This window comes from Peromyscus californicus, unplaced genomic scaffold (assembly GCF_007827085.1).
Source record: "Peromyscus californicus insignis strain IS unplaced genomic scaffold, ASM782708v3 Scaffold_11__1_contigs__length_118956290, whole genome shotgun sequence".
NCBI lineage: Eukaryota > Metazoa > Chordata > Mammalia > Rodentia > Cricetidae > Peromyscus > Peromyscus californicus.
Genome location: NW_026294402.1, coordinates 60,344,691 through 60,371,036, shown reverse-complemented (window position 1 = coordinate 60,371,036; position 26,346 = coordinate 60,344,691). Strand labels below are relative to the sequence as shown.

The 26,346-nt window shown below is 51.8% G+C and overlaps 1 protein-coding gene and 1 non-coding gene across 2 annotated transcripts; one reads left to right on the top strand and one right to left on the bottom strand.

The window, feature by feature from the left end:
* Plekho2 (pleckstrin homology domain containing O2) lies at positions 1-26,346 on the top strand. Its single transcript, XM_052712577.1, has 6 exons — positions 1-134; positions 6,319-6,468; positions 15,072-15,188; positions 19,832-19,936; positions 21,863-21,961; positions 23,576-26,346. The coding sequence occupies exons 1-6, from the start codon at positions 123-125 to the stop codon at positions 24,596-24,598; spliced, it is 1,506 nt and encodes a 501-aa protein (XP_052568537.1). The 5' UTR covers positions 1-122; the 3' UTR covers positions 24,599-26,346.
* On the bottom strand, positions 9,022-9,094 carry Trnaa-agc (transfer RNA alanine (anticodon AGC)). The gene has a single exon. It is a non-coding gene; the product is annotated as a tRNA-Ala (tRNA).

Here is a 26,346-nt window from a genome sequence, read left to right as displayed (position 1 = left end):
CCGGCGGCCGGCGGGACAGAAGATAGCGAGCCGCCGCCCGGCTGCGCACAGATGGAGCAAGCGGAGCCCGCGCCGCGCGGGCAGCACTAAGCGGCTGAACGGCCGGACCTCACAGACTCGCCATGGAGGAGGAGGTGAGAGCTGGGCCAGACGGAGCAGGGTGCTGGACTGGGGTCCTGCCCGCCCTACTTCCACCGGTCTCTGCATGCTCTTTCCCTTCTTCCTTCCTTCAGGCAGAGCCTGGACCGAGATGGGGTAGGGGCGGGATGGGGGGTCTCGTCCTGCATCTCGCCGACAGCATCCTCGGTTATGTTTTGCGCGTTTCTCACCAACTGGAAACAGTGCCTGTCATGATTCCCATTGGATTGGCGGGGAGACTGAGGCTCTGGAGAGTTGGGTGACTTGCTGAAAGTAGATTGGGTTGTTGTGCCTGAATCCCGTTACACCCTTTCTTGGCTTTTCTTGCCTGCCAAGGCCAGGTCTCCTCCTAAGGGGCCAGACTGCTTATGTTTGTGTGCTAGGGGAGGGAAGTTCTTCGGGGTCCTGGGCCACACTGTCTCAAGGAATGAGGCTGTAACGGAGCCTGGCGGCAGGACCGAAGAAATTGCTTTTGTCTTCCTTGTGCACATCTCTCAAGAGTCCCCACTACTCTTGCCCTTGTCTATCTGAGGACGTTAGTTGAAGGGTCAGGTCAGCTAACTCTCCCAGAAGCAAGGGCTGGGTTAGCAATGCCCCTTGAGCCTCACCGCCCTCGGCTCTTGCACCATTCCCGTTATCCAAGGGTCCAGTATACAGCAGTCACCTATTGCGTGCTCATGAAATGAGTAAAAAGAAAACTTTCTTGTCCTTTGAAGGGTGGGGAAGAAAGATGAAGCTTTCCCTCCCGGAGCCACCCTGCCAACTGGGGGGTGCCTTCAGTGAGCTCAGCTGCCTGTGTTCCTGTCAGTATCCACTTGCGTATTTCCTGGAGCAGCAAGGCTCTGTTCCATCTAGGCTAGACCCTGAGTTTGTGTGGGATGGTAGATAAGTCACTTCCCCTCCCAGTTTGTGTTTCCTCTTCTATAAAACACAGGGCCTAGCCTCCTCCCCTAGACCTGACAGTATTTTGTGGTCCCTGACCTCAGAGTGGGTGCAGGTAGGGGGCAAAGTCAGGCTACTATGTTTTGCTATGGTTTCTCTAGCTGTCACGGGTGGGGCTGCAGCCTGCCCCTCCGTTCCCCTCCTGCAGCGGGCTCTGCTCTCTGTCCAAGGCCACTCCCCTGTTCCCAGAGGATGTGGGTCAGGATTACTCCATCTCCTGATCTGCTCTGGTCCCCAGTTACAGGAAGTTCTCCTCGAGGTTCCTGGGCTCAGCACAGCCCTGTGCTCCCTCTGCTTCATAATCGCTAACATTGCTACTTTCTGACTCCCAGATACCAAGAACTCCTGACACATCCGGGTCATTAAAGTCTTGCCCATGCTACTTCCTCTATCCAAGCCCCAGGTCACATCCACAGAGTCAGGAGCCCTCTCTGTACCTGCCCTCCCTTTGGTACCCCTAACTCTTGTTGCTTCCTACTTAATAGTGTTCACTTGTTTCCCCGTGCCTCTGGATCCAACCTTCTCTTAAATGCCTCTTGATTATGGTCACTCACTCTGCCCCGACTCAGGCCACCGTTTCACCTCTCTTTCCACCCTCACGCTTTGCACTTCCTGGGTCCCAGGCACCCAGGGGCCAAGCCTCCCGTGGCCTCTGTGTAGGATGCAGGATGGTGGTCCCTGTCCGGCTGTGGCTTGGAGAGGTGCTGCTTTGGGCTTCTGGCATCTGTCTATCTGTGTTTTCTGGTCCTCATTTTCCCAACTGTAAAATGAGAAGGGAAGGGGAATCCAGAAATTTGATAATGTGTGTACAAAAAGCTTTGAAAACCAAAAATATCAATGGAGGTGTTGTTGCTGTCCCTGGAGTAAGGTTGGAAACCTTAGCTCTAGGCCTCCCTGGTTCTGCCCCGTTGCCCTCCCAAACTCATGCCTTTCCCTGGCTCCAGACTGCCCACCGGCCGGGACCCTTATTGAGACAGGCGTGTCCTGTCGAAGCACTAGTTGTGACGCTGGGCCAACCTCTTGCTCTTTCTGTGAGCTTTTCTTTCTGTGGTAAAAGAGTTGAGAATGTGAAGTCTTTTAAATTTTTTTTTAATTTAATGTGTATGGGTGTTTTGCGTGCATACGTGTATATCAACCACTGTGCCTGTGGAGGCCAGAAGAGGACATCAGATATCCTGAAACTTGGAGTTACAGATGGTTGTGAGCTGCCATGTAGGTGCCAGGAATCGAACCCAGGTCCTCTGGAAGAGCAGCCAGTGCTCTTAACTTGGCGCTTCCTCTCCAGAGCCATGAGAAATGTCAAGTCTTTGATGCCTTTTTGCCTTTGCTTCTCCACATGCCCCTGCCTTCTGAGAGAACTTCGGTACCAACCCCAGGCCCTTGCCCCGGCAGAAGGCAAGGATGGGGAGATCCCTCAGGGTAAGTGCCATGAGTTTCCCAACAGACAAGAGCTCCCTGAAGTAGGAGATAGCCCCCCACCCTCCTAAAGCTCCCCGCACAGATTGTACACTGTCTTCATTAGCCCGGAAGATCCCTTAGGGCAGGGCCTGTATTTTTTCCTCTCTCCATACGCTTCATTCTAAGGCTCTGATAGAGTAGGTCCTTAGGATTTTTTTTTCTTTTGAGACAGGGTCTCATTATGTCGTCCTGGCTGGTGACCTAGTACTCCCTATATAGACCAGGCTGGCCTTGAACTCAGAGATCCTCCTGTCTTTGCCTCCTAAGTGCTGGGATTAAAGGCATGCACCACCATGCTTGCCTTGGAGTGAAGCCTTTAGGATTTAGGCAGACTATCATTGGGTTTACTTGAAGGGCAGAAGTCATCACAAGCTGCCCGTCATGTGCCGCGCCAACAAGGTTTCTTCTGCTGGCTTCTGTCTGTTGTAACTTGGTTGTAGCTTTTCATCTGTCTCTTTCCTACTCAGGGTCAGGGTACCCTGTTTCTTTTTTCTCCCTTGCTTTTTTAAAGAATAGCCCTGAGACAATTGCATCTCAGGCCTTGGAAGCCAGGCTGATGCCATGGGATATATCAGGAGCTGCTTGCAGTAGACAGGAGAAGGCCTACTGAGGATGGCTGGGAGGGGAACAGAAACAGTGGTGAGCTGGTCAGTAAGAAGAGAGGAGCTGGAGAGACTGGGCCGAGCAAGACAAAACCTCCCCTGTGAACCCTGCCAAGGGGAGGGGCGCCATGTTAAAACTTACTGGGGTGTAGTCAGACCCCTGGTGGGAGGAGGTCTAAGGGGCAGGGAGGGAGTTCAGTGGAGGGTGGAGGCAATAGGACCCTGGCGTTTAGCCAGGCCTCCCGTAGGATAGCTGGGCTTTGCTTCACACCATCTGCAAAACCCTCAGCTGTCCCCTCCCCTAACCCAACATCCCCTCCTGCCCAGTCCATCCTGGTCCCACCCATCCTCACAGACCTTGGACTTAGCTTCCCTAGCTAGTCTAGTCTTGGTATTTATTCACTAGGCACTAGTGTGCATACGCAGTCCAGAGGTGACAGCGACCAAGGCCCAGGCTCCAGCCTTGGCCTCCAGAGCTTCCAGCTGATGTGAAGTTTTACGTGTCAGGCCGTGGAAGTAGCGGGTAGGGGAGATCCCAGGGGCGTGAGATTCCCTTTAAAAACCGTGGCTGGTGGGTGGCCCTCCCTGGAATCAGAGGAGAAACTTGGAGCTTGGAGGTTGGAGATGTGATCAGCAGCTTCGCATTCCACAGTCCCCACCACCTTGTTCAGGAGACACGGAGAACTCAGGGCCTAGGAGGTGCCCATCAGCGCCGGCGTGCTGATAGAAGTGTGCGCGTATGCAGCGTGGGCATAGGGATTCCTGTTCTGTAGTTCTCCTCTTCCAGCCCTGGACCTTGTTGCAGCCTGCCTGGGTCACTGAGAGACTTAGGTCCCTGGGCATCCCCCAGCCTATGAGAGCCTAGCACATGGCGTGGTATCAGCAGTGGCTAGGGAGAGGCAGCTGGGTACATGATTGAATGGGAGAACCTCCCTGTTATTGTCAAAGAGCCCTGCAGTCTCTTCCCTCTTCCCCTGGCAGGGTAGCTCATAACTGTCAGCCTCACTTCCTCATTCCTGCATCGGGGAAGATCATCTGGAACCAGCCCACTTCCCCATTTCTCTCGCCATCCACAAGTTAGAAGACCAGAAGGGATAGCCCACATTCCTGGAGATGTGGGGCCAGCAGATATAGCTCAGCTCTGGTTCTAAATTGAGAACCGGATCTGGAGGGAAGGTCCCCGAGACTCCAAGTGGGGCGGGCAGTGATGGGCAGTGACGAGAGTAACAGGAGTGACAGCTGCCAATCACCAAGGTTTCCTAGGATATGTGCCTTATTTTTGTTCAGTAACAGACGTGTATCAAGCCCTCCACTGTGTGCCAGGCACTGTCTAGGCAACAGTCTGGGGACAGCAGTGAACAAAACAAAGCCCCCCACCTTCATGGAGTCCTATTTCTAGACTGACCTTGGTCAAAAGGCAGAAAAGCAAGATGGATTCCTATTCATACAGGAACTGTTAGCCTCTCAGTTCCCCAGGTGAACAAACGGAGACGCAGGAAGAGGTGGTGTCGTTTGCTCCACCTCTTTCTGGTCTGTGTGACTTGGGCTCCAAAGCCCATGCTCCCCGTAAAGCAGAATGTGTGGAGTTCCAGGAGGGAGAAGGGCCACAGTGACAAGCAGGCTGGAGCCTCTCTGCCATAACACAGAAGCCAGGCCCTGCCCAGCTCCTGACAGCGCACCGCACTTATATCTGCCTGGGCTTGTCCTTCCAAAGACATCTGTGGCCACAGGGTATCTCTGGGGAGAGGCGTGCCTTTAAATGGGGCCCCTTTTTGGAGCTCTATGTAAATTACAACGTAGTTGAAATTAGTCGGTGTTGATTTCCTTCTAGTATCCTCTAGATTCTGATGCCCTGTTGACCCTTTCTCTACTACCCTCTTTCCCCCTCAGTACCCCAGCTACCTCTAAGTTCAGCACAGTGGTTAGCAAATAGGGTATATTTAAATTTTTATTTTTACAGATAGAACCTCAGCTTTCATTAGGTATCAAAGGAGAAGATTAAGTGTTTCGGCCTGAGAGGTGAATCTGACCCCATCGGGTAGGCATGTAGACATGTATGTACCTATGTACCCAGCACCCAGCCATCCGAACAGGTTGTGGGTGGGGCATTAGATGTGAGTGACAGACCCTGAGGCTGCCATGTCGCTACCTTCTACAGAATGATTTGAACTTAATCCCTATACCAGCCTGTGATCGAAGAGACGGTTCCCGGAGTCCTCATCGGAGGAAGTAGCCACACCACAGTCCTACCCTGGCATGGGGATGAGGACTAAGGAGTCCTCTGCCTCAGGACAGGAAGCTGGATTAGATTCTCTAGAAAGTCAGGAAGGTATATGTAGAGAGAGATTTCTTTACACTGCCTGGTCCCTCTTGCCCTTCCAGGCCTGGCTTAAACAGCCTCCATTTCAGGAGGTCTTTCTGGGCCACCAGGCCCCAGTGTCCTCTTATACACCAGTGCCTACTTGTGACCTTTGCTTTTTTCATTGCGTGTGTGTGTGTGTGTGTGTGTGTGTGTGTGTGTGTGCGTGCGCGCGCGCGCGCGCGCATATGGAGATCAGAAGATTGGCTCTCTTCTTCCACCATGTGGGTTCTGGGGATGGAACTCAGGTTTGGTGGCAATTACCTTACTCACTGAGGTGTCTCACCTGTCCCTTCATGGCACTTTGCACAAGTTAACGTGTACGTTTCTGGCCATTTGCTTGCTTAGCCGCTCCATCTCCCCACGGTGTACTCCATGAAGGCAGATTGTATTGCTTTTGTTCTCTCTCCTGTGACATGTGACGTTATATGGGCTCGATACATTTGCTCGCCAGTTTAATAAACACCGAGAGGCCCAGGAGGGGGAGACAATGAGTTCAGAGAGACCTGCTTTGAGTCTTGGTTCGGTCTAGCTACACAACCTGAATTTCAGTTTGCTGTGACTTGTGGCTAACAGGGCCGCCATCTTGGAGAGCAATTGTAAAGGTTAGGTGAAACCGTGTGAAGTGCAATACTGCGGCTCGTGTATACCGTGGTGGCTGTTACTATTGCTGTTTGTTCTGGTATCTGCTTTGAGGGTTCCTGAGGAAACTTCATGTAGGATGAGGTACCCAACACGAGATGCATCCCCCTGTGTGGTCTGTGGACCATATGGCTTCATAGCAACAGCCCTCATGTGTGTCCCGGTGCTGTCTTGCAGAGTGTGAAGGAGGGGAGTGAGAAGCCTCGTGAAGCACGGACTGCAGACAAGGCTGGCTGGATCAAGAAGAGCAGTGGGGGGCTCCTGGGCTTATGGAAAGACCGCTACCTGCTCCTCTGCCAAGCCCAGCTGCTGGTCTGCGAGAACGAGGTGAGGACTTGCGGCTGGAAGATTCGCTCCAATTTTGCTTTTGTTTCTTTTTCTTTCTTTCTTCCTTCCTTTCTTTCTTTCTTTCTTTCTTTCTTTCTTTCTTTCTTTCTTTCTTTCTTTCTCTCTCTCTCTCTCTCTCTCTCTCTCTTTCTTTCTTTCTTTCTTTCTTTCTTTTGTTTTTGTTTTTTTGAGACAGGGTTTCTCTGTGTAGCTTTGGAGCCTCTCCTGGAACTCACTCTGTAACCCAGGCTGGCCTTGAACTAACAAAGATCCGCCTGCCTCTGCCTCCTAAGTGCTGGGATTAAAAGCGTGCGCCACCACCGCCTGGCTGAAAAATTTAAAAGTGTTAAATATATAATAAGAGTGGTAGTGATGCCTTTAATCCCAGCACTCACTGAGGCAGGAGGATATCTGTGAGTTGGAGGACAGCCTGGTTTATATAGTGAGTTCCAGGATAGTCAGGACACTGTCTCTAAAACAATAACAAAGAAACAAATAAAATGTTAAATACTGCTTGCCATCTTCAACAACAGATGTAGGCCTGAAGGGTTTTCCAGTTGGAATTGGTACTAGAAACTTCCACTGAGGCTTGGAATCCTTTATCAGACTTTGTAACTGCCAGGCTGGTTCACACTGTCTCCTCCAACACTGAGCTAACAATTGATACTTATTAAAGATTTATTTATTCTGTATACATATATATGTGCACGACACATGTGTATGTATAAGTATTCGTCTGGGGCTTGTATATGCCAAGGCACATGTATGGAGGTTGGAAGACAGCCTTGGGTGACAGTTCTCACCTCTCCCTTGTTTGAGGCAGGGTGTCTCTTGTCTGTATACTTGAGGCTAGCTGGACCACAGGCCTCCTGAGGATTTTCCTGTCTCTGTTTCCCATCTCACGGCAGAAATGCTGGGGTTACACTTAGACTCTCGTCCCCTTCCTAGGCTTAGGATTTGGACCACCAGGAATACTAAAATTGACAGCCTATAATCCCAGTGAGACAGGAGGATTGCCCTGAATTTGAGGTCAGTCTAGACTATAGTGTGAGACCCTGTCTCAAAACAAAAGCTAAAATTATTAATTAAGGAAGCATCAGAAATGCTGTTATATGAAGAGTTGGAGGAAAGGTGGCTATTCCTTGGTGCTGGGGTTGAGGCTACCAGAGGGCTGGTCACTGAGAATGGGGTAATGCTGTATGCCTTCATGGACAGAATCTATGAAGAAGGAAGGAGATTGCATCTCACCTGTCAGCCTCTCTCAGCTCCTTCAAGCAGCTTCGAGAATCCCTAAGTGCCCTGGGCCAAGAAAGCCCAAGTAACCTGATCTAAGGGTTTCAAGGAGTTGCCTTTGAAAAGTAGCTTGCCAGCCAGGTGGTGGTGGTGGTGGTGGTGGTGCACGCCTTTAATCCCAGCACTCGGGAGCAGAGGCAGGTGAATCTCTGAGTTCTAGGCCAGCCTGGTCTACAGACTGAGTTCTAGGTCAGCCAAGGCTAAACAGAGACCCTGTCTCAGAAAAAAAAAAAAAAAGAAAAGAAAAGAAAAGAAAAAGCACCTTGCCTGTCCTGTCCTGCTGAGTCCCCAGCAGTCTGGATGACGGAGAAGCTGTGGGAGAACAGTAAGGAATGACGATGAGCAGACAGCCTCCCAGATGTTCTGTACTTACCAAATTAGGATGTGCCACAGCTGGGAAAGTGGCAGACTAGGGATATTTTTATTAGAAAAAGAAAAGGGGGGGAGGGTTGATATGTTTTTTCCAGTGCCAGCTGCTGCAGGAGTTGAATGATAGGCTCTCAGCTGTCAGCCCATCAGGCACTGCCATACTTGTCCTAGACTGCCTCTCCACATCTGGCCACAGCTGGGAAGCAGGGAGGGTTTCACATTCCCTAAACATGAAAAATCCAAATCACACTTAAAAAAAAAAAAACACATCACTATTAAAAACTCACATGTAATTCCAAGAACTTAGCACCCAGGGATGGAGCTTGGCTCAGGAGAAGGAATTGAGAAATGCTTATTAGTTCAATTCCTCTTTCTGATGTAAGGAACCAGGCGAGTGCGGACGGCTCTTGGCTGTTTCTCTGCTGTCAGAGGCTGATGTTCCAAAACTGTTGCCCCCGCCCAGTGCCTCCTGCTTTATCCTTTCCTCTGAACTGCAGAAGGTCCTGGGTGATTCAGCACTTCGGGTGTAGAGGAGTTGGCCCAAGCCAGGCAGCGTTGGGGAGCTGGGTCGTGAAGACGACTGAATTTGTTCCTTAAGAAGAGGGGACATTTGAGCCAGTAGTTGTCCACTGGGGAGGCGTGGGTGTGGTGTTGTTGCTGGCGCTTCTCCTGGATGCCCAGGAAGACTTTGGAGGTCTTACTCTAGGCTGTGCATCATTCTGGCAAACTGATTACCCCCCCACTCTGTGTGTGTGTGTGTGTGTGTGTGTGTGTGTGGTGTGTATGTGTGGTGTGTGTGTGTGTGTGTGTGTGTGTGTGTGTGTGGTGTGTATGTGTGTGTGTGGTGTGTATGTGTGTGTGTGTGTGTGTTTGGTTTCTTTTTTTCTTTTTTTTGGAGCTGAGGATCGAACTCAGAGCCTTGTGCTTGCTAGGCAAGCGCTCTACCACTGAGCTAAATCCCCAACTCCTTAAGGGCTATGCACAAAGTATGTATGTTGTATTATTATTATTATTATTTTTTATTTTTTTTTGGTTTTTCGAGACAGGGTTTCTCTGTGTAGCTTTGCGCCTTTCCTGGAACTCACCTTGTAGACCAGGCTGGCCCCGAACTCACAGAGATCCACTTGGCTCTGCCTCCCAAGTGCTGGGATTATAGGTGTGTGCCTCTGGGCTGGCTAGTTGTCATGTCAACTTGACAGAGGCTGGAGTCATTTTGGAAGAGGGAATCTTAGTTGAGAAAATTCCACCATCACACTAGCCTATGGGCAAGCCTGTGGGGTCTTCTTCTTGCTTGATTATTGATGTTGGAGTGCCCACCCCACACAAGGTGGTGCCACCCTTGGGCTGGTGGTCCTGGGGGCTATGGAAAAGCAGGCTGCACAAGCCACGGGGAGCAAGCCAGGAAGCAGTGTTCCTCCATGGCTTCCATCAGCTCCTACACCCAGGTTCCTGTTCCTGCCCTAATGATGACTTCCCTGGATGATGGACTCCAAGCTGTAAGATGAAATAAACCCTTTCCTCCCCACGTTGCTTTGGGTCATGGTGTTTATCACATGATACACTATGACAGCTGCCAAGCTTGATGACCTAAATTCGATCCCCAGGACCCACGTGGTAGAAGGAGAGAAGGGACCCCCTCAAGTTGTCAACCATTAAGCCGTTGTGCCTGGTTTGTGTGATGCTGAGGAGGAAACCCAGGACTTTGTATATTCGAGGCAAGTGCTCTAGCTCCTGAGCTATAGCTGCAGACCCTCTATTCCTCCTCGGAGAACTACTTCATGTGGAGTGCCATGGGGAGCATAAAGGAGACAGAACACGGGAGAACCATGCTCCTCTTGTCAAGGCTCAGTGTTCCTGGCATCTGGCGTGGTACTTGGTGGGCACTTTACAGATGTTTGCAACTCCCTCTCCCCAGGAGTGGGTAAGACACAAGAGTACTAAAGTTTGGAGGATCATGGCAGGGTAGCATCCCAGAATAGAAGCATTTTGCTGGTCATATGCTTCATGGAAGAACCTGGACAGGATTGAGGATCAGTGGTTAAAAAGCGATGTGTGGAAGAAAAAATGAGAAATGACACCTGATGGAACCTGGACAGAGAGATCAGGCGCCCTGGCCATCCAGTCTTTTGCCCCTTGAAAGGCTGAAGAGAAAACAGGTCAGTGGTTAGCCACCTTATCCCTATAGCCATCTGCCTTGAAAAGTACTGAGGTCTGAGCCTCACCCCTAACGTTAATACGAGATGTTATCTGGGTGTGTGGGGGGCTCTTATAAAAGTCCTTTTGCCTTATTTATTTATTTACTTAACTTACTTGTGGGGTGGAGGGACATGTGCCATACTGTTACTGTGGCAATCAGAGGACAACTTGAGGGAATACCTCTCTCCTTCCACCATGCGGCTTCTGGGGATTGAACTCAGGCTATCAAATTTGGCAGTAAGAATATTTACCTACTGTCTTATTTAGGGTTTCTGTTGCTGTGACGAAACACCATGACCAAAAAGCAAGTTGGGGAGGAAAGGATTTATTAGGCTTACACTTCAGTATTGCTGTTCACGATGGAAGGAAGTCAGGACAGGAACTCAAACAGGGCAGGATCCTGGATGCAGAGGCCATGGAGGGGAGCTGCTTACTGCCTTGCTTCCCATGGCTTGCTCAGCTCACCTTCTTATAGAACCCAGGACCAGCAGCCCAGGGATGGCACCACCCACCATGGTCTGGGCCCTCCCCTAGTGATCACTAAATGAGAAAATACTGTACTGCTGAGTCTCATGGAGGCATTTCCTCAGCTGAGGCTCCTTCCTCTCTGACTCTAGCTTGTGTCAAGTTCACACACAAAACCACCCAGTACACCTACTCAGCCATCTTACTGGCTCTCTGTTTTTCTTTTTAATTTTTATATATTTGATTCTATATCTATATCTATCTATCTATCTATCTATCTATCTATCTATCTATCTATCTATCTATCCACACACCCACACATTATTTTACTGTGATCATACCTCCCCCTCCCCCAGTTATCTGTGTATCTCCTTCCAACTCCTGTTGAACTTTCTTCCTAATAAGTCCCTCATTTAGTTCCATATTTGGTTGGAGTTTTTTTTTTTTTTGGTTTTGTTATAATTCAAGATCTCAGTGTATAGCACTAGCTGGCTTGGAACTCAGTATGTGGATCTGGCCGGCCTTAAACTCAGAGATCCTCCTGTCTCTGCCTCTCTCAAGTGATGGGATTAAAGGTGTGTGCCACCATACCCAGTATGGTTTTTTTTTTTTTTGTGTGTGTGTGTGTGTGTATGTGTGTATGTGTATGTATGTATGTACGTACCTATGTATGCGCCCCACTACCTTTAACTAGGATTGCTTACATGGCCATAAGTAGGGGGTTATTTACTTAAGCAAGGGTATGTTAACAGTGATTACACCACCAGGAATATGACTTCTTTCTCAGCAATCATTGACTGCCCTAGCTCCTCGGGGTTGGGTGGGGCCTCATGATCCCCTCCCCATCCATGACAGAATGTTGATGGGCCTAGTCTTGTGAGAATGGTGTGCAGGTAGCCAGTGCTGCTGGGAATTCATGGTTGCAACAGTGTATCATGTCCAGGAGGCAGCGTTTCACAGCTCTCCTTCCCATCCACTGGCTCTTACATTCTTTCCACCCACACTTTTGTGATGTTCTCTGAGCCTTAAGGGATTGATATATATGTCCTGTTTAGAGTTGAACACTCAACAGTTATTCTCAACACTCCGATCAGTTCTGACTCTCTGCATTAATGTTCGCTACTGTAAACAGAAATTCTCTGACCAAGGCTGAGAGCAACACTAATCTGTGGATTATAGACATATATGTAAAAGGCAGTTTGACAATGTGTGCATTTAAGAAAACAATAGTAGTAAGTTCCCAGCTTGGACTTCCCCAACACGGTCTTTGACCAGGTGTTTTTTATTTTATTTTATTTTTTGTTGTTATTGTTGTTTTAAGATTTATCTTTCAAGGCAGTGGTGGTACACACCTTAAGCCCTAGCACTCAGGAGACAGAGGCAGGCAGATCCCTGAGTTCCAGGCCAGCCTGATCTACAGAGGGAGTTTCAGGACAGCCAGAGCTGCACAGAGAAACCCAGTCTCAAAAAAAAAAAATTTTTTTTTATGTGCTTGAATGTTTTGCCTACATGTATATATGTGCATCACATTCATGCCTAGTGTCTATGGAAGTCAGAAGAAAAGTTATCAGATCTTCCCCTAGAACTGGAGTTATGGATGGTTATGAAACACCACGAGGATGTGGGAACTGAACCCAGGTTCTCTGCAAGAGCAACAGTTGTTCTTAACTTCTGAGCCATCTCTCCAGACCATGACAGGTTTAATAATAGCAGATAAGAATTCTGTTCTGTAGAGCAGGCCTCAGCTCCGGTCAGAAAGAAGTTGGTTATACCCGTAACAGCTGTGACATTATTGCATCAGTGAGCACATGTTGCCTGGCAGATTGACTTGTAGTTTGCAGGCTTTTAGCTGGAAAAGACCACTGATGACCGTTTTCTCCCAGCAGTCTAACACCTTCCGGTGCTATGGAAGCTAGCCAGCTGGGAGGCAGCCTACTGCTCAGTTCCCTGATTTCTCTGTCCTGCAGCCACAGTGTGTGGTGTCTTTAGCAGGTTTAGATGTTATTAAAAGCCTCAAGGCTGCTGAGATTGAATATGTGTGGCATATGGTTCTCAGGGGTTTGCTTACACCAGGGTCACCTGGAGTGATAGTTAAAATTCACATTGTTCCCAGCACTTGGGAAGCAGAGCCAGCCTGGTCTACAGAGTGAGTTCCAGGACAGCCAGAGCTGCTCAGAGAAACCCTGTCTTGAAAAACAAAACAAATAGTTCACATTTTCAGGCCCAAGCTCCCAAAGTTTATGATTGGGTCAGAAGGTGCCCACAAAGTTGCATTTCTAACAACTTATCAAGTGGCATTAATGCACTGGATGGCGCTTTTGTAGATGTTTGCGTGGCCCTGGAGGTAAGTGACGGGGACCCCAGAGGCATGAGAGCACTAGATCCTACACTGGCACAGAGCAACCAATTAAGAAGCATCAATCAATGGCCGGGCGGTGGTGGCGCACGCCTTTAATCCCAGCACTCGGGAGGCAGAGGCAGGCGGATCTCTGTGAGTTCGAGGCCAGCCTGGTCTCCAAAGCGAGTACCAGGAAAGGCGCAAAGCTACACAGAGAAACCCTGTCTCGAAAAACCAAAAAAAAAAAAAAAAAAAAAAAAAAAAAGAAGCATCAACCAAGCCGGGCAGTGGTGGTGCAAGTCTTTAACCTCAGTACTCGGGAGGCAGAGGCAGACAGATCTCTGTGAGTTCGAGGCCAGCCTGATCTACAAATCGATGTCCAGGACAGTCAGGTTTTTACAGAGAAACCCTGTCTCATGTGTGCAGTGTATACTTTCAATCTCCATTGCTTAGGAGGCAGAGGCAGGTGGATCTCTGTGAGTTTGAGGCCAGCCTGGTCTACATAGCAAACTCCAGGCTATCCGGGGCTATACACACACACACACACACACACACACACACACACAGTCTGCTTCTGCTTCCCAGGAAGTTGTACCAACTGGGTCACCTCCAGAAGAGGAACCAGTTGACCACTATTAAGGGAGAGCTTATTCTAGGCAGCTTGCCCGAGAGGTATCCTATGCCTCAAACCTTTCTAGTGTTGGGGCTGGCAGGCAGGAAGTTCAGAGGGCAGCCTGGTGTTGTGTGACAAAAATTTTCCTGGGGAGATAAAACACACTCATCTACTCACCCCAGACAGGGAACCCACAACAGACCAGAGTACGGACACCACCAAAGTCCAGGTTGGAGAACCAATGAGTTTTCTTGGGGTGACTTACAGAACACGGGTAAGAGGTTTCTTACAGGAGCAGAAATGACTCACAGACAGCTGCATCACCAAAGCCCACCCAGCATGGGTGACAGCTCACAAAAGCTGGGAACCTGGAACCCACTGCACAGCAGGCAGCTTGACAGGTTGGAGAGCGTCCTCTTCAGGTGCCTTGGTTGTCTAAACCTCTTCTAGGTAGCTTTTTTTTGCAGCTCAGCTTGTCTGAGTCCTTGCAGCTGGGCTCTGCTTACCGTGGCAGGGAAGGGACCTACTGAATCTGGTCATTTTCAGGGAATTCTTGAAGCTTTGTTGTTGTTGTTATTTACCCCACTGCTTAAGGAGCTGCCCTGAAGGATGGAAGGTTTTGGTCTTGGTGGAGACTGTCACAGGACAACTAGCCAGTGGTGGAGACCAGGCATTGCTTGGCCACTGGCCTACACAGTGATAAAGCTAGAGTGGTAGTCTGGTGGAGGAGGGGATGTCCTTAATGCTCTTCTCCTCTCTGTTGTGTGCGGCCTTCAGCCTGGGGCTAGGGGCCCCTCTGCCTAGCTAGCTGTCCGGATGGGGAGATGTCAAGTGAGGGAGCTGGATGACTCCGGATCACGGGGCTGAAGGCAGGGTGTGTGAGCCCACGTCTGTCTGGTTCATGCTCTTCATGGGAAGCTCTTACCATGTTTCAGGTCATCCTGGATTCTTCTAGGCTTCCTCTTTTACAGCTCTCTGCCTGGCCACTGTGCCTGCACAGACCCCCAGGCATCCTCTGCCACTGTGCCTGCACAGACTACCAGGCATCCTTTTCTAAGCCTCCCTAGCTTCCCCTACACTTGCCTCTGGTTAGGCCCACTGGACCCACCCCAAACCGTGTATCCCGCTTCTTATCATCGTGGTGAACACTGTGGACACCTGCCACCAGCACACACTGGCACTGTTTCCTCTCTAGGGTCTGAATACCACATGTTGGTGATACGATGTTCTTGCTGAGTAGAACCAGAGTCTGGCATGTGTATTCAGTGACTGAGGCTATTGGAGGATCTGACTCACCCGGCCACTTCTTTCGCCACTCTCTCTCCCCAGGACGAGCAGAAATGTGTAGAGACCGTGGAACTCGGAAGCTATGAGAAGTGCCAGGACCTGCGCGCCGTCTTCAAGCGGAAGCACCGCTTTATCCTGCTGAGATCCCCCGGGAACAAGGTAAGGGCGATCCTGAAGGCTGCCTCCCTCCAGGCCAGGATCTGCCTGGGAAGATTAGTGTGGAGAAGAAGGCAGGCTGGGCCCCTCTGGGCAGTCTACAGGTTTCCCATTAGGTGGGCCGAGGCTTAAATCTAGCAGCATCCCCTGGTTGGTGGGTGATGTGGTCTGTGCTGGAAACTCTCCCTTTCTCAGCCCCGAGACAACCGTTGCAGGCTGTAATTGGAAGCATGCACTGGAAGGCAGACCCCGAATTCTGGACGTAGGAGGCACAGGCTGAGAGAGGGCAGCTATGGAGAAGTCCTCTACCCTGACCAGTCCTTCAGTGCCCTGACAGAGTCAGGAGCAGAGGGAAGAATATGGCTTCCTCTCCATCCTCCCCTCCAGGCTTCTCCCGGGCCCAGAGCTGGGAGGACCACAGCCCTGGCTTTTCCTCTTTTTGTGGTTTGCTTTTTGGCCTGAGACTCTCTTCTTTAGGTACTACAGGTGAAGTCTGCTGTTTGTACCATTCACATTTATTTTAAGGTTTGTTTTTCTTTTGTGAGTGTGAGTGTTTGCCTGCATGTATGCCTGTACACCACGCGCATGCCTGGTGCCAGGTTGTCAGCTCTCCTGGAACTGGAGTTACAGAGGGTTGTGATCCACCAGGTGGGTACTGGGAATCGAACCCAGGTCCTCTGCAAGAACAGCTGGTGCTCTTCACCACTGAGCATCTCCTCAGCCCGTCTACCACTTTTCCCTGGAGGGAAGTCTGCTGGGTATTGTTGACGCATGTACAGGTTCATGGATGTCAGGAGGAAGATCAGATCTGAAGCCAGCCAAAGTGCATGGTGCTTCTCGCCAGCTGCTGCCATACCTCACCCTAACCTCTCCACATCACGAGGAGCCTACCAAAGCAAGGCCTCGTTGCAGAAGCTGGGTGAGGGGAACAGGTCTAGTCGGGGCCAACTAGAACCATCCGGTTTCTCTCCCACTTTATAAGTTAGGATCCTGGTCTTCTGTGGTCCCTGACCCTGGAAGACATCACAATGCTTTCCTCATTAGTCTGTTCTGCCCAAGAATGTATCACCAAGACAGGGGCAGGTTTATGGTGCCCTGAGGGTCAAGGCCAGGGCCCAAGTTCATTTGATAAGCTGTGGCTTAGGGTACTTTGAGGACAAGAGAATGGTCTTTTAGGCCCTGTAAGCCTTTTCTTGTCCTAGAGACCTGCCGCCCTTCTGAGCAGGTGTGAAGTATGCATGTGTTTGAGAGGTGCAAAGTCCATAGTTCACAAAGGTCAGCAGCACCTTCGTCTGCCCGGCATGTTCACTTCCCCATGTGCGAATACCACTTAGCCCTGAGGTCATTGTGTGTGCGTGCACGTGTCTTCTGTGGATGTGGGGTGACAGGAGACGTTGCCTCTTTGTCCTTTGCCCACGGCACCTACTTTGCCGGCTAGTGGTATGCGGGGGTGGGAGGTGGGGTGGGGGTGGGGGTGGTCAGTAGGACGACTGACCCCTTCCGAGAGGCCTGTCTGTATAGCAGCCTCTCGGCTTCTGCAGTAACAGCCTTCCTCCTGCCCCTTACCCTTCCAAGAGTTGAGTTGGTTGGTTCTGGGGGATGGGGAGCAGGACAGTTTGGGAGATGGGCAGGAGCCAGTGGTGCCGGCTGTGGAGGCGAAGATACAAGCTCCCGCTCCAGGGCCCTTGACCCTCATCGTTCCACACTGGAGTGGGGCTCCCCAGAGGCCCTGCACATCCTCCTGCTGTGCCTGCTTTTCCCATCGCCCTGGGTGTTCCCCAACTTCCTTGTGGCCTCTAGCTGGCCAGGAGGTCACGTGACCCTGGCTGTCTGGTCCTGAGGCTGCCTTTTTTTCCTCTCTAATCAAATAAACAAAGACTCCAGTGTCTTGTGTGCCCCACTCCCCTGCCGCTTCATCCCCACGCCCCTGTCCGTGAGGTCACAGACAGCGGCTGCCAGGAAGCAGGGTGGCCACTGCTGGGCCCTGCTGCCCTGCTGGTCGAGGCCAGCTTGGCCCTTTCCTCTTTCCGGCCTCCTCGTCCCCTCCCCCGCTTTTCCTATCTGCCACTCTGCCCTTCCCCCTTTCCCAGGCCTTGGCTGCCTGTTCTGCGGCCATTCTTATTAGCATGGATTATTCTCCTGCTCCGAGTCTGTGTTCTTCAGAGGGCTTGCGGCACGGAGCTGTAGCCTGAGCACACGAGGCAGAGCTTCTTGGTGTCCATCCCGATTGTCCCTATGACAGTCAACCCCGTGGTATGCGGAGCTCATTGAGTCAGGGTTACACAGCACTTTAGCTCCCCATGACACTGTGTTCTCTGGTCCCTGTGAGCCCCATTGGCCAGCACAGTAGGTTTTCCCTGAGGCCATCTCTCTCCTAGGGAGGTAATACCCACCCTGCAGTCTGTGGCTGGTAGGCTGGGCCAGTGGGGAAAGGGCAACTGAGTCTAATAGTTCTGTTCTCCGCCCTCTGAGACCAGAGTTACTCGGCACCTGACTGTTCCCTGTTCCACTCCTGCAGCTACTGACGTCCACTGTATGTTCCTCAACTCTGAGACGCCTGTCTGTTCCAGGGAGGGAGTCCCACAGACTCTGAACCCCTAACAGGTGCAGCAGCAGGGGTTAGAAGGGATGCCTAGACCCCTAGCACATCACAGGATTGGGTGGCCGTTGGAGCCCCTCGGGGTATGCCGTGTGGTCTCTCCCTGAGACCCTGCAGCCCTGAAGGCTGGGCTGAGAGGAAGTTGCCAAGGTGCCCTAGGGTTTCTGACTTAACTGCAGATCTGCTGCCAGGATCTAATTTAGCCTGGTCATGCAAATGAGCATTTGGCTGTGGCTGGCGTGGAGGGGGACCTAGGGTCCTGTGTGAGGAGGAGGTGGTACTGCCAGGAGGAAGTTATATAATGAGGATGCTGAGGGGGCCGGGCCAAGCACACTGTACTGTGCTGTTACATAACTGACTGGCAGAGGGGCAGGAGGTGCTATCTAATACCAGGGCGGGGGATGGGCAAGCTGGCCACAGCAACAGAGAACTAGGGCATCTTGAGGTCAGAGAGTAGGCAGCCGCCCAGAAACGGGGTGAGGGAAGGAACCCAGGGCCAGTTCATTCATGTGTTGTCTCATTCACTCACTACTTACTGAACACCTACTATGTGCCAGGCCTTAGTTTTGATCATGTTTAATTCCTTTAGCGTTGCTTTGTAGTAAACTGTGTTATCCCATTTTATGGATTAGAAAAGTAAGACTGCCCAGGTGAAGGCTGAGGTGCTGTGTGCACCCATTCTGGCCAGCTGCAGATTTAGCTCCTTTGGTATTTTTCCTTGAGATGATTTCAGGTATACAAGCTGGCCTTGAACTTCTAAATCTGCCTCTGCCTCTCCCTCCCAATGGCTAGGATTGCGGGCGTGCACAGCCACAGCTGGTTTGTGTGGTGCTGGGGATGGAAGCCAGCCAGGAGCCAGGGCTTGGTGCTCCTGGCTCTACAAGCACTCCACCAATAACTAAGCTGTATCCCCAGCTCTAGATGGCTCAGTGTCAAAGTGCTGACCACGCCTAACTTGTATACCAGAGTTCAGATCCCCAGTACGCCTGTAAAAACCATTGTAACCCCCGTGCGCAGCAGGCAGAGACGCAGCATCCCTAAAGTAAGCAGGCTAGCCAGGTCAGCCGAACTGGGAGCTCTGGGTTCCCCAAGAGACCCTGTAGCCCATACAGAAGACAGAGAGTGATCGATTGAGGAAGACACTGGATCTCGGGCCTGTCATAACCTTGAACCTACACATACACACACACACACACACACACACACATACACACACACACACACACACACACACACACACACACACGATCACACTTAACACACGTCAGCGTGCAGACACATATTCATGCTCCAAAACATATGTGAGCATGCAACACACACACCATATACATATACATATGAAAGAAAAAAATAAGAACTATGATCAAACACAGAGAAATTTTTTTTTTAGACATGGTCTCACTATGTAGCCCCTGTCCCTGGCTGGCCTGGAAATCTCTGTAGACCAGAAAGGCTTCAGACACAATGATATCTGACTCTACCTCTTGAGTGTTGGGATTAACGACATGCACTATTATTCCTGACCAAAATTTCCTTAACTTTTGAGCGAACGGTTCAGAGGCACTCACTTCACTCTTAAGGTGGCGCCATCACGACCATCTTCCTTCAGAACTCTTTTAAAACTCATGGAACTGCAACCACATCCATTAAACACTGGCTCCCATTCTCTCTTCTCCCAGTCCCTCCCGGTCACTGCTCTATTTTCTGTCTCCAGTTTTGGTTTTCCTAGGTACCTCATAGCGGGAGGCACTCTGGCTTGTACTTCCTTCACGTAGCGTGATTTTATTTATTTATCTTATCCCGAGACAGAGCCTTATGAAGCAGGACCGTATCAGAACCCTTTCTACAGGACAGAGGCTGATTCCGATTCCCTCCAAACCTCTGGAAGCTGCCGGCTGGAGGGGACCCCTCCCCCCACTTAAAGCCAATGTCAGAACTGCTCTGGGCCATTTAGGCTTCACTTTGGAATCTGGGTTGGGATGCTTCCTAAAGACCCCAAATGTGAGCCCTAAAAATATCTGCCATCCTCCCCACCTGTCTCTCACAGGTCAGTGACATCAAATTCCAGGCCCCCAGTGGGGAAGAAAAGGAATCCTGGATCAAAGCCCTCAATGAAGGGATCAACCGCGGGAAGAACAAGGCTTTTGATGAGGTATGGGAGTGTGGTCCTCTGGATGGCTCTTTGTTCTCTGACGCATCAGTTTAGGAGAAGACTGTGCCCACCTCGCTCCAAACTACCACCAGTTCTGTTATAGCTACACACACTGGGGCAGACTTCATTTAGTCTCCCAAAAGCCCTCCAAAGTGAGTGGTAGTGTCCAGTTTCGACCAGTGAAACCAAAGCATGAGTAAATTAGGTAATTTTTTTTCCCCTTTGAGACAGAATGTCAGCTTGTGCATTCTGGTTTTGAACTCACTATGTAGCCAAGGATGACCTTGAACTTCTGAATCTCCTGCCTCCACCTCCCAAATGTAATGCTAGGATTACAGGTGTGCCACCAAGCCTGGTTTTATGCAGTAGTGGAGATTAAACCAGGACTTCCTGTATGCTAGACAAGTGCTCTCACAGCTGAGCCACGTTCCCAGCCCTGAAGTCATTTGTTTTACATTAAAAAGCACGTGGGCTGGGAGCATAATTGTGGGCATCTGCACAGGGTCTTGGGCTCAATCATCCATATTGAAGGGGGAAGAAAAGAATGTAGGTAGAATTTAACTGGCTGAACTGTCTGTATGTCCTTCCAACCGTACCTAGTGGGTAAACAGTGGCAGCCCCAAGCCTGAGGGCTGGGGATGAGCTTAGCGCCCATAAGCACCTTCCCTTTTTTTTTTTTGAGACATGGTTTCTCTGTGTAATCCTGGCTGTCCTGGAACTTGCTCTGTAGACCAGCCTGGCCTTGGACTCAGAGATCTGCCTGCCTCTGCCTCCTGAGTGCTGGAACTAAAGGTGCGATGCCACTGCCCAGCCCATGAGCTCCTTCTTCAGTTGGCCTACAAGCCTTGGCCGGGCAGGGTTTCCCTGTTTGTCTGCAATGACCTTCCATTCCTGAGGCCCCTGTGCTGTAGTGGTGGCTATGGTTATGGTGGTTTAAAAGATCAGGCTTGTGCCAGGCGGTGGTGGCAGATCTCTGTGAGTTCGAGGCCAGCCTGGTCTACAGAGCGAGTTCCAGGACAGCCAGAGCTACACAGAGAAACCCTGTCTCGGAGAAGTAAAAAAAAAAAAAAAGGTCAGGCTTGGGGTCAAGATGTCCCGTGGGGCCAGGATCTCCTAGGAAGGATCTGTCTTTGATATCATGAGTCCTTAGCTGTTTGGGCTAAAATGTATTTTGAAAACAACTTGGATGGCAGAAGATGAGACTTGAGAGAAGCCTCCTTGCCCTGTCCCAGCCTGTGAGTCCTGTGTGTTCACCCATGTCACCGTATCATGCTCAGCCTTTCACTATATGGAAAAATGTTCCTATATGGGAGAAGGGATGGCGGGCCACGTCATGGATGATAAAGTGGCCACAGAAGCCATGGCCTCACAGGTCACTGGCAGTTTTGGCAGGTTCCGTCTGTTCCTCAGTGGAGTAGGAGTCCCGCTCCCTCACAGGAACAGACAGTTCTGGCATCCAGAGTCCAGACCTCCCATGTTCCATGCCCACCCACCTTTTCCTGACTCAGAGAAGAGAGGCTACCTTCCACACAGTCAGGTCCAGCCATAGGGGCCCTGCCCTTTCCTGACCTGGGCATGGGTTAGAAGAGTAACAGAGGTCAGGGCAAGTCTTTAATGCATGCTAGACACCAGAGGGTCATGATCTGGCATCCCCCTCCTGCCCCAGCTGAGCCCCAAAGCAGCCTTGGGGCTGCTTAGGTATTTGCACTGGACTGAGCTGACGAGGCTAACTGCCGAGAATGAGAATGCTTCCCCCTCAGCAGAGCGAACACCTGTGACAAGGTAGACACCCAGAGAAGCAGAGGCGCATGGAGGGGAGACACACGGGGTGGGGCTGACTCTGTTGGGTGAGGAGTCTGCACAGTGAGTGTTTTCCTATCTTCCCAAGACCTGGCAGGGACTCACCTGCTTCTCACACCTTCCCAGGTAAAAGTAGACAAGACCTGTGCCCTCGAGCATGTGACACGGAACCGGGTACGTGGGGGCCAGCGGCGCCGGCCACCAACAAGAATCCACCTAAAGGAGGTAAGGTCTTCCCTTGGCTTCAGTAATGGGAGGTCAGCTGAGCCTGGGATTCCAGGTCCTTGGGGCGGCGATCAACGCTCAGGGCTAGCCTGGAGCTGAGGCTTGCTAAGTGGAATGTGTTTAGGGAGGACAGCAGAGATGTCTGGGCCCTTTTTCAGTTGGGGTTCACACAGTGGCCTGGGACAGGGGAAACAGGCTGGGGAAGCTGGTACCTGTGACCGATCGGCTTCCAGCAGGAAGGCTGGCCTGCTCCTATTAGCTGTGACCAGTGCCAGGGGTAGAATAACTCCCGGAGACTGGGGCAGGAGGGACTGTGGAGGAGGCGTTGTGTTTTAAGATGACAATAGCTTAAAATCCAACAGCGCCAGTTTAGTTGATGGGCAGGAGTGAGAGGGACTCTGGTTGGAGGAATTGGTATGAGCTGAGGCACCAGGCCTGACAATTTAGGGTGTGCCGAGGGCCTCAGTTGGCTCGGGGATTAGGCTGGGAATGAAGGGGGAGGAATTATGGAGGCCTAGGATGCAGGAGTTGGGGATAGGATTGAAGAAATGTTCCAGAGATCAGTTTGAGATCCTTCGTAGGGTGGATTTGGGTTGAAAGGAGGAGAAATGAAGGGAGAGGGATTCCGGGCTCTGTCAGGGGTTGAAGAAGAAGAGAAAGGGCTGATAATACACAGAGGGAAGCAAAAGATGTCACAGGCCCAGGTACAGGCAGTTTGGGAGCAGGTGTGGAGAAGGGGAGCGATAAGGAGTACCCTCTAAAAGACTGTAGAACTGGTGGGGAGAGGCTTTAAAGGCCAGGAAGAAATCCTCAGCAAATAAGACATTTAAGGGCCGCCAGCAATGGCTACCGCAGAAGAGAAGGCCTTTTAAAAGGAGAGGGCTGGTGGCCAGGACAGAGATCATCAAGAAATGCTAGCAGAAGCAAGTGGACTTGGGTGACTTGGGCTTAGGATTTGGGGGCACCAATGCAGGACCTGGCAGCCACGATAGCAAGGGAGGGACTGGGGAGAAAGTAAGTGGTCACACGTGCAGCATGTTTTCAAAGAGAAGGAATCAGTTTAGCCATTGGGTACAGAGCTGCAGGGGCCCCGAAGAGGGACCGTAGCCAGGAAGGACACAGGGTCCTTGGGAGGTTTGTTCTTGATGTGAGATAGCCCGTTCTTATCTGTCAGCTGAGAGAGAGGAGTCACAGAGAGAAACTGAAGAAGGGCTAGCCAAGGGGAGGGGTGGGGTAGGTTGAAATCCAGCCTTGGAGAGGAGACTGAGAATCTAGGAAGGGGCCTGCCTCAGTAGTGGTCCCAAGTGTTGGCCAGACCATGTGGTGAATGTAAAAGGGTGTGAGAGTCCCAGCCTGGACTCTACCCACCCCACCCCCATACCATCTGAGGGACCTTGGAAGGGGCTTCCGGCTCAGCCCTACTTCATGACCTCTGAAGCTCCTTGGTAGGTTCCCATACTGTGAGGAAGGTCCCAGAATCAGGCCAAGTCAAGGGCTGAAAGACTGGAGAGAGGTATCTAGGCAAGCAGAAGGAGGTGAAGTAGGCAGTGTGGGGAACCTATATTTGACCCAATGGCCATCCACGATGACACCTGGATACCGTCCTCACACCAGGTAGCCAGTGCAGCTTCTGATGGGCTTTCGCGCCTGGACCTTGATGTCCCAGACAGTGGACCACCAGTGTTTGCTCCTGTCGATGAAGCCAGTGAAACCGAGCCCCAGGAGCCACCTCGGGCTCTCATGCCTCCCGTCAAGCCTTCCCCAGGACCAGAGCCTTCCAGCGCTGCTGCTGATGACACCGTGGAGACTCCTGCTGGAGAGAGAGCCCCAACTCCTGTGTCAGCCAGCCCCGAGGCCAATCCTGAGAGTCAAGACCGTGCAGAGACTCCAGCCGAGGGGGACAGTGGCTTGAAGAGGCTCCCCAACAGCACATTGTCAGAGAAACTGAAGGTGAGCTGGGAGAACCCCAGCCCAGAGGAGCCTTCTGCTCTGGAGAGTGCACAGCTGCCCAAGGTGCCCTCTTCAGAGACTCCAGAGGCTGCCCCCAGGGAGACCAAAAAGCCCCCTGCACCGCCTCCCAAGATCCTGTCAGAGAAGATGAAGGCCTGCATAAGTGGGGTGGATGCTTCTGGTCCATCCCAGAGTTCTGAGGCTCCTGAGACCACTGCCCCAGGCCCAACACAGGTCTCTGTGAATGGCCTGGATGACAATCCTGAGTCTGCCATACCATCCGAGGCCACGGGCACCCCTGGAACTGCCCCAGAGGGTGCAGCAGCATCCCCAGCACGACCCTCCTGGGACTTGCCATCACAGTTTCATCCTCGCTCCTCGTCCCTCGGGGACCTACTCAGAGACGGACCTCAGCACCCACAGCTGCCCAAGGAAAAGTTGTACCGGGCCCAGCTGGAAGTGAAGGTGGCCTCGAGACAGACCGAGCAGTTGTTGAACCAGGTGCTGGGCAGCGAAGCACAGCCTGTGTGTGCGGAGTCATTGCTCAGCCAGGCTGTGGAGCAGCTGAGGCAGGCCACCCAGGTCCTGCAGGAAATGAGGGACTTGGGAGAGCTGAACCAGGAAACGCCTGGGCTAGTGCAGAAACGGAAGGAGCTGGTGACCCTCTACAGGAGAAGTGCACCCTAGGTGCCAAGCCCGAGGCACAAACCCACCTACCCCCGAGTCACTGCCCAGCCTTACTAAGAAATGAGCTACAGCTCAGGCTGTAGACGCACCATTGGGGACATCAAGTTTGGCCAGGACTTGAAGCTCCTGATGTCCTTTCTACCCTACCCTGACTAGTGGTCCAGGTCTCACCTAGGGCTACCTGTCTGGCTCCCTGTTCTGGCCTCTTCCAGGCTCTGGGCTTGGGATGGGGCACATACTCTTGTGGTCTGTGTGGTTGTTGCAAACCGCCGCAGGGCTTTGGCACTGTGCTTGGAGTTTCCCGGATGGTGTCATCTCTGTTCTCACCCCCAATAGTTTACATTCCTAACTTCTGTGTAGAGGAGCACAGCTGAGCTGCCTGAGGCTCCCATCTCCTGGTCAGCAGGCAGTTTCCAACCAGCCACACCCACTTGTTATGGGTAGCTATAGGGGCCTTGGGTCCAGGCTGTAGGGTCATCCATCCATCAGCTGAGGGAAATCTGGCCCTTAGCTAGAGCCTAAAGATGGGTAAGCGTCTGGGTGAAGGAGCCGTTTGCTCTGTGGCGTTTCCCTTTCTGCAAACTGCAGATCTTCTCTCTTTGGAGAGCTGTGATTAGATGATCAGGCTTTCAGGGGAGAAGAGGATCTCCGGCCTCCTGGAGCGGCCTCTGCTCGCAGGCCAGCTTCTGTCCATCTTTGCACATTCCTGAAGATGAAAACCCGAGAGTGGCCTGTGTTACCATCTGAAAAACCTGTATGTAATTATCATTAATCAACCTTTAGAGGCCTCTGCCCCCACCCCCACCTCCTGTGCCTCCCAGATGGGATTTATCTGGGTCTCTATGATTGGACCGCTGACACCCACCCCCTTCCCTTCACATGCTCGAGTCTGTGACTAAACCCACCTATCAGGCCCCTGGTGGGCGGCCCCTCCTTAGCTTCCTAATGAGAGGAGTGTCTTCTCCCTCCCCTTCACCCTCCCTCCCCCATTGCCTCTGGCTGGGGGGGGGGCCTGCTCTGGAGACTCTAACCCACTGCAGCAGCGGCCAGCAGGACTGAGGCTGGAGCCTGGGCTGGGGGCACCGGGGGAGGGGGCCCTCACATAGGCTCTGCCCTGAGGATTCTGCATGTGCACTTTTGTTTACTGGAAGAGAAAGGAGGGGTCCCAGCAGCCAGTGGCCTCTCCACTCACTCACCCTGCTCCTGGCCCGCCCGCCAGATGTGCCCACCAAGGCCTGCAGGTTGGTGCCTTCATTCCTGAACTGTCACTTTCTTGCTGTGGGGAGTAGACAGTGGCAGAGTGAACAGCAGTGTCTGGCTTGTGAGCCCCCCCCCCCCCCCCACTGTCAGCTTCAGACCACACTCCTTGGGCTCCTAGGCCAGCCTGCCTTTCCCTCTGTTTCCCCTTATGAGAGCAAGAACGTCCTCAGGTGTCCAGTCCTGATCCCCTGCCACCTTCCCCTGGGAACAATCATCCTCTGCAGCAGCCAGGGCTGCTGGACTTCCGCCAAGGCCCCTGCTTCCGGGAGTTAGAGCCCCAGTCTGTGCTGTCAAGTGACTAGTTGGGCAAGTAGTCTTGGGGCTACCATCTTAACGGCCAAATGCCGTCGGTTCTCATGCTGGAGCGGCAGGTTGGGGATGGGGACCGCACAGGACTGCCTCCCTGTCACCATGGAAGGAGGCATCCAGCGTCTTCTGCTTATGAACCATCTTTCTTGAAATTTGGCAATAAATCTCATTTTATGGAA